The 8,272-nt window shown below is 38.8% G+C and overlaps 1 protein-coding gene across 1 annotated transcript in view; it reads right to left on the reverse strand.

Annotated features, from left to right (window-relative positions):
- Positions 1 to 8,272, reverse strand: part of LOC118339345 (ephrin type-A receptor 6-like) — a 34,883-nt gene that overhangs the window by 767 nt on the left and 25,844 nt on the right. Inside the window, exons 8-10 of the mRNA XM_035676930.1 lie at positions 4,276 to 4,337; positions 3,626 to 3,835; positions 1,652 to 1,824 (exon numbers count right to left, since the gene is read on the reverse strand). Of these exons, the coding sequence (XP_035532823.1) occupies positions 1,652 to 1,824; positions 3,626 to 3,835; positions 4,276 to 4,337 (445 nt within the window). The remainder of the gene's footprint in view (positions 1 to 1,651; positions 1,825 to 3,625; positions 3,836 to 4,275; positions 4,338 to 8,272) is intronic.

An 8,272-nucleotide genomic window follows, 5' to 3' on the forward strand; every position in this document is an offset into this window, starting at 1 on the left:
AACATCTTTAAAATGTGGTTGTCTTGCACATAGCATGATTACAGGAGGCTTGCTCAACTGTTATTGAAGCACAGAGCACAAAGGGGCGGAGCTTAGGAAGGGTCAATAACTGTTTCTCTATGATAACATAGCATTGTTGCTGCATTCAGGTGATAATTCTCTGTAGAGAGAAAAATATTTTTTTAGAAAAAGAAATCGATTACAGCTGCTTTAAGATGCATTAATAATAGCTCTGCCTGTCCAACTGCAGCATAGAGACAGATTACTTACTTGATCCTACACCACGAATCAAAGATGAGATGAACAGAGCAATTAAGGTCAAAACAGGAAGCATCATCGTATTTAATGCTTTTTGTTAGCTTCTATTATTTCCCATAACCTCCTCCCATGTTTGATTTCCTGCGTGGTTCAAATAAGCTTGAACTTGGTCTTTTAATAAGTTTCCCAAATCTAATACGTGCTATCAATCAGCTCCAACATGTATTGTAAATTCCCTTTTCATCTGAGCTGTGCCTATTACTGTAGCTTCCATACAGTAGATCTCCATATCTGTCTATGGGAAAGTAGAGATCCATGTATCTTTGTAGGGAGCTGTAGTAAGCAGCTGACCAGGATGAGATAGTGTTTGGCTGGTTTTTGCGGCTTGGCTGGCCTTTTGCCTTAGAAAGCACTTCTAAGCAATTCCCAAACAGCACAAATCCTCCCCAAACCCTGGGACCTTAGTGAATGTGCGTGTGTGGGTGTCCTTGTGTCGATGTGTATGAGTCTGTGTGTAAGGGGTTGAAGGGATTACGGTGGAGCTTTCACACTCAGCGGACAGAGGGATGGATCTGCTTCCTCCGTGGCCCCTCCAATCCCTGACCACAGCCCAGGGATCAGCGGGTTGCTCAGCCACACTGAATCCATAGCTTTAAACTCCCCCTCTACTGGACCGAAGTCTTTTGAACCCCTGACCTTTACTGTTCTTTCCCTTTCCCTCTCGCTCATCTTTTTCAACCCTTTTAGTGCATTTCACCAGCATTTCTGTTCCTCCCCTCTTGTATCTCAGAGGTAGGCTTTTGATGTGTGAAATCAGCCAGGGAGCAGGTTAAAGAGCAACAATTTTAACTGATATAATGGAAAATGAACTGAATTTACTCAGTGGGGCGAGACTTGAATTGAAAAGTCAATATTTAAGTGTGTTGTTAGTGTTGAGGTTAGGCTTGTGAGGGAAACACTCTTCCATCCTCTAGGAACGATTACTGAGATGCCTCTGAGAAAAATCACTTAAAGGAAAAGTTTATTCAGAAATGAAAATTGAATTTTTATTTTTGTGAGGTTAAACACCAGCAGTGTTTCCTTGATCACAATACACTTAGTGAGTTAGCTAATGCAGCTGTGTCGACCAACTAACCAGGAACTGTGTCTTTATATTTCCAAAAAATTAACATCAGTCCAAACACCTTGTGAGGGATAATCTGTTTGTTTTAATGCATCATATGTTCAAGTAAAATCCATCCATAGTTTCTCCCAAATTTATCTCAACAGCCCACATTAGCAAATTGTTGCTGCCTTCACAGTACCTTCAGAAGAAGTATAAATACTGAGAGAGAGTCATCAAGAAAACTAGTGTCACGGTCCAGGGACACACTTTTTGTACTGTAAAACGTACATTTTGATCACTACAATACTCACATCCTGATTGGACATCTCCCAGTATGGCCGCTCCCCGTATGACATCACTTCCCACATGACGATGCCGTAACTCCACGCGTCACTGGCCGAGGTGAACTTCCTGTATGAGATGGCCTCAGGAGCAGTCCATCGGATGGGGATCTTACCGCCCTGCTCACACACAAAGTATAGAATAAAGACAACACTCATGGATAGACTCTGTATACATATGTATCTGTATACTGAGTAAAATCCTGAAAACAGACAGGTAAACCTTCCTCAGTGACATTGATGAAAATGTTTATTATGTACAGCATTTGGTAAAAATCAAAGTACATTTCAGCATCTCAGCAGCCTCAACTCCGCAAACATTACTTTCCTGCAGAGTTGCGACTGAAGAAAGAAATTGTTGAAGCTCAAAAGCATGCTGAGACATTTTAAAACACTTAATAATATTTCAGAAAAACTGCTGTCCATGTGCTCTCATATTCTGGATCCTAAAAAACAGACTTTAACACAATTTCTGTGTTTATCACCTACAATTTTCACCTCACCTCACCTCTCCTCACCTCAACCTTCACTTCCCTTCTGTGGATTTCAACCACCGTCTTGTGCAGCAGAAAGCTAAACTTGGAACCATAAACACAGCATTTCCTTCGCACAATAACCTCAATACAAACCAGGAAATGGAGGTCACCGCGGGCTCAGACAGATTTACGGAACAGCGTCTTTTCAGCACAAAAGTTTTTTTGAAGTTTCGCTTTTGCTCTCCAAGGCTACTCCATCTTTCGCTGGCCTTAGGAGAAATTTCATCAGCCTAATCAAAGAGGAGTAGAGCGATGCATCAGTTTGCTGATGTCTCTAGCAAATAGCACCAGTCTGTAAATACAATCTTTGAATGAAATTTAAGTTTACTGAATCCCAAATGCCTTCCCAAACTTTCCTCACAGACAAGACTTACATATGCAGGAAACAATGAACTTGATTTTGAGAATACAAATAAAATAAAACAACAGCAGGTATGTTGTAAGAAAATAAAAGTTAAGGCCATACGATCCCCGGCTCTTATTTTTGATATGCAGAGATACAGGAAGGATCAGCCACACAACAGCTGGTAGGGAGTGTCTCGTAAACTCTCAGTACATCTCTGTAAATTGAGTTGCTGTTTGCTTGGTCTCTATTCCGGCGCCTTTCATACTTCAAAACTTCCAACTTCCAATTTCTAATGAGGTTCTCTCACAAAGCCAGGAACAGACGTCAGCCAACTCGCAGTGAATATCACTGAACTAAGGAAAACATTTTTATTCTTGTTGTTGCTGTTTTGGTGCTGTAAATAATAATAAAGCTGTCATGTGTATTGCTTTATAAATCAATGTATTGTTCTGATATCATATCTGCATTATTAGTATGAGAGCTAGATCATATGCTATAACGAGAGACAGTCTAACAAGCACCACATTAAATATTTTACTATCTTTGCTAAAGTCCATCGTAGTAGATTATATCTCAGGCTTAGAAAATCCCTTCAGATGCCTTTTTTCAAGTGACTGAAATCCCTTGAACATTTCTTACCAAGCAGGGAAATACACAGAAACAAAGCCAAGCCTGGCTGTTTTTCAGACGAATCCATTGTTTTTCTGTTTACAGGGACTAAATTGATAGTGCCCTGTGTGTCTGTTGTGCGGAGAGACCAATGCATGACCAATGCCAACATGTGATTTGCCAAATATTGTATTTGGGTTGAAAAGCATCCCTGTCTTCTACCCCTGAATCCCCAATCAAAAGTTTTTTAGTTAAACAAGTTAAACATGAGTCAAGAGGTCCCCCAGTGACAAAATATGCATGTTATACCAAAATAATAAATTAGTTTGGAGCCTTTACTATAAGGATGTATTTCCTTGTTGTGTGGATTAACTCAGCTTTGTTAAACCTGCAATAAATTAGTAGCTTTAGAGGGTTGTGTCAGGTATACCGTTGTGGTGTAAGCAGCCTCCGGGTCGTCCTCCAGGACTCGGGACAGGCCGAAGTCTGACACTTTACACACCAGATTACTGTTGACCAGGATGTTTCGAGCTGCCAGGTCTCTGTGAACGTAGCCCATGTCTGACAGATACTTCATGCCCGAGGCGATGCCACGTAGCATGCCAACCAACTGGATGACAGTAAAGTGACCATCATGTTGCTGACAGGGGAAAGAAGCATACAGTTAAAAATTAACTGACAGAGAAGGGGTCATTACGAAAACCAGAGACAGCGCCGACAACGAGAGAGAAAGGGAGGGCCGATAAACATAGATAGTAAAAACAAAAATACAAAACATAACGGTTTGTATGGAGCAACAGAATAGTTTGTTCAGAATTATGCTGACATGTCATTGACAGGACAATATGCTACAGAAAATATGATTTCCATTTTAGCTTCTGCCTGTTTTTCTTACAATTTAAAAAATATATTTTAATAATCTTGTTATCTGCCTGCAAAAATGAAAAACAAAGACATGCAAAGGTAATGCTGTTTTTAGACCTACAGTAGATATGTTATAGCTTTGTCTTTATTTCCCACAAGAATAACCACCTGAAGCCAGAAAAAGATATAAACATACATAGTTCTCTGATCACTCACCCTCAAAAATGAGTCCAGCGATCCATTTTCCATGTACTCCACCACAATCATCACAGGCCTGCCTGCAGACACACAACACAAAACACACTCCTTATTTCTCCAAAGATTATTTCTCTGCTATTACTGATTCGTTTACTATTAAGGACAATCTAAAGTGGAGGGTAAAAGAAAAGGCAGAAGATACCTGAGCCACTTACGTAGGCTGAATGAAGACTGTGAAGTGCAGTTAAAAACTCATAAACTAGTAAGTGGATCTTTGTTTGTGCTCAGAGTCTCTTACATATTTGAAAGCAAATACTGAGGTTGTGTTAAAATTCAATATATTTAAATTCCACCTTTAGAATTTACACCATTACTTGTCAATGAAACCTCCACATACTAATGCTACATTCCTAGTTATTATTGACACTAAAACAACTGGTGACATTGGACAACATTAATGATCGCATGTGTGGACAATCCAATAATGTAATCCAGTAATAAACTCAGTTTAAGGGCTCTTGTTAAAAACAGTGTTAAACTGCAATTATATAGATGTGGCGGATGCTGAATAAATTTGAGGTGATTTTTAACAAAAAGGACACTAATATGCAAAATTTTAAATTTAATTTGTATGTAAGCATCTAAACTTGCTTGTGTACACAATTATTATTGGACAACAAGGAGCAAAGACTGGTCTGCATGTCATCAAGCTATTAGTTAGGGAACACAAATCCAAAATGATTCTCTGATTAGTTAAGATTATATTCAGAGTTGTGTAGGTGACACATTATGTTCGGGTAAACAGACAGAATCACACTGTGTCGGCCTATATTTGTGTGTGTGTGTGTGTGTGTGCTAGTCTGAGACGGAGAAAAGGAAAGAGGGGGCAGAGGGAAACACACAGACCATCAGCAGTTGATTGATGCATCGAGTCAAGATGCTCAATTCATAAAACTTTTCTGTCTCAACACCTGCCAAATAGGACCTGCTCAGCATTCAGATCATGTATGACATAAAACTTTAGTTAGAAACAGGTGCAAGCGCAAGTTCTCTCTCCAAATGTTATTGTTTCCCCACAGAGGATCAGAGGATCCCTGCAGTGTTTCAGATTGACTGGTTTACAGCTGGGAGGCAGTTGTCCAGGCCTGAGTGCCTGTGAGCTGTAAACCATTCTGAACTGCTGAAAACAGAAATAAAAGTGTTATAGTGGTGAAGTAACACCATGTTATCACACTTCAAGACTCAAGACACCTTTTTTGCTCATGAAAATGTGAAAAATCACATGACATAGTATCAAGATACATGTAACAGTAACAGTGTCACTTTATAGAGTAAAGTATTCGAATTGCCAGTATTTCCACTGTTAAATAGTTCAGATTGTGCAACAACAGTGTACTCGATCTTTGTTACTGAAATTAAAGGACAATGAGACATCTGTAACTACAACTTCATCCCCTCAAAAACATGTATTTGATCATTTCTTCAACAGGCAGACAACAGTGGTTAGTGGTGTTATTGTATTTAAGGGACTCAAAATCTTAGAAAGAGATTAGAGAGACAGGAGACAGCAGGTGAGACAGACTGACGCCGGCAAGGATACTGTCATGGTCATATTATGTGTTTTCAACTAAATGAATGAGTAAAGTAAAATAAACGAAACTATTTTAATTTTGTGTTATATGTTATGCAGATTCACAAAAGGCAGTTTGATTGACTACAAATACACTTTGCAGTCTCATTCACTGCACTGGGGACAGTCCCAGATCCAATTTTCAATTCAATGTTATTTGTATAGCACCAAATCATAACATAAGTTATCTCAGGACACTTTTCATATAGAGCAGCTCCAAACCGATTCTCTGTATAAACCTATTTACAGAGACCCAACAATTCTCACCATGAGCAAGCACTTGGCAACAGTTGCAAGGAAGAACTTCCTTTTAAGAGACAGAAACTGGCTGTTGGTGGGCGGCCGTCTGCCTCGACCAGCTGGGATTAGAGGGGAAGAGAGAGAGACAGAGATGCACAAAGATGCATGCTTACGAATGAGAAAGGGAAGCTGCTGCATGCTGCTCTTTATCAGAGGTGGGGAATTTAACCAGATGTATTTTCCAAAGCACTTAGTCCTCAAAGGTGAGATTCAAGCTTCAGTAAAACTATTTTTTATTTTGATGATAGGAATGATTTAAAGATGAGAACCAAGTGGTTGGTTTGGCAGTAGCTTTAATAATACCTTCAACACCTTTGACAAAGGGCGGGTAAAACCACTTTTTTCTCGCAGTTTTTTAATGGGAAGCATCTGCAACTGTCTAAAATGCAACATAATTATAAAAAAAGATGGTTTGATTATTTATTTATTGGGAGGGACTATTTTTACATTTCTCTCTTGCAGTTAAGAACAGATATAATATGAACAGAATACTTCACTGTGTTAACATGACAGCTTCAATATATTTACATTTTAAATAATCAAAGTTACCGGTGTATTGATACTAAACCTCCTGTCACCAGAAAAAAGAAGGCACAGTGGGTATATGGATGGATGAGCAGAGCCTTACTTACTTTAGACCAAATATGCACATTTTTAATCAGTAAAATCCCAACATCATACATTTAATTTGCAGACACTTTCCCCCCAGCACCAATGCAGCAGGGATAGACATGAAATGATTTGTTCAAGCTTGGCTTTCCTGAGCTAATTACCAAGGTCCGTGAACAATATATAGTTATGCAGTGCAGCGCCTGAACTAAAACAAACGCACCTGTTAACAGAATCTAATGCGTCACCTGTTATTTCAGAGCAGGTATAGCAGTCAGTCACAGCACAATACTCTTCATAATTAGTCTCTGAAGAACAACAACAGATGTAGGAAGTGAATGAAGGAGAGAGAGAGAGAGAGAGTGAAAGACAAACAGACAGGCAGGCAGTTAATGTCTCTCTATATATGATTCCAAAATGGCTTTTGATTGCGTGATTTGGTGTGTATTATATGTGTGTGTGTGTCATGGGAATTGGTTTGCTCTGATACCTTCCTTTCTAATTAAATGCAGATGACTAAGAACCTGGTAAACCTGGTTATTTCTTATGTTAGATTCAATTCATTTTACTGAACATGCTTTTATGCTTTTATATTTCATTTGATACTTAATAGTGAAAACAAGAAGTTCCACATTGAAATATTAGTATAATAAAACACTGTGGCAACAACGCTGTGTATTTTCTGACTCTCAACACATTGATAGTCATTAATGTGCTGTAAGTAACACTGTAACATACTTAGAACTCAAAGTCCATTTACTAACTTTTTCTGGCGCTTTCAATTGCATCCAATGGAAGACCATGAGACAAAAAAGTAAGTACTGTTTCCAATTTATAAAACTAACTTTCGCACACGACTTGAGAAGTGACACTGAGAGAGTTCAAGAGGTTATGATATTGTAGTTAATAGTTAAATAGAATAAAAAAAAAATTAAAACGTGAAGAAATCTACAAAAAGGGGAAAGATACAAGATTTTGACTGTGGGGTGATATCAACAGCTGTGAAAAAGCTGTTATTCAGAAATAACAGACCTCTGAATGTCTATTCAATGCAGCCAGCCATCGTTGTTGACCTTCTATGTGGTTTTTTTCCAATGTTTTTTATTCTTTTTTATCATCAGATGTCTTACCAGAAAAATCATCTCAGTGTTGTGAGGGAGGATTCTGTCACTAAATAGCTTCAGAGATGGTAAATACTAGAGTTAAATCTATCAAAATATCAGCAATCAGCCGCTTTAATGCAATAATGGTCTTTAAAGACCCTTATCAGTTGAATCTTTGTCAGCAGGGTCAAAGCTGAGGAGTGTCCTCTATCTACATTCAGGGATGGGAACGTAAAGTCTTCAGGGGACACATTTATATTCACTGCGATGTCTCAGTTTATACACCCCCTGTAAAAGCAACCATATGCTGCACCGGGTGAGCCCCGTAAAACAGAGCTCGTTAACACATCCACACACACACAGACAGACACAC

Source organism: Morone saxatilis, unplaced genomic scaffold, assembly GCF_004916995.1.
Source record: "Morone saxatilis isolate NCDOM2014 unplaced genomic scaffold, NCSU_SB_2.0 Contig5, whole genome shotgun sequence".
Lineage (NCBI taxonomy): Eukaryota > Metazoa > Chordata > Actinopteri > Moronidae > Morone > Morone saxatilis.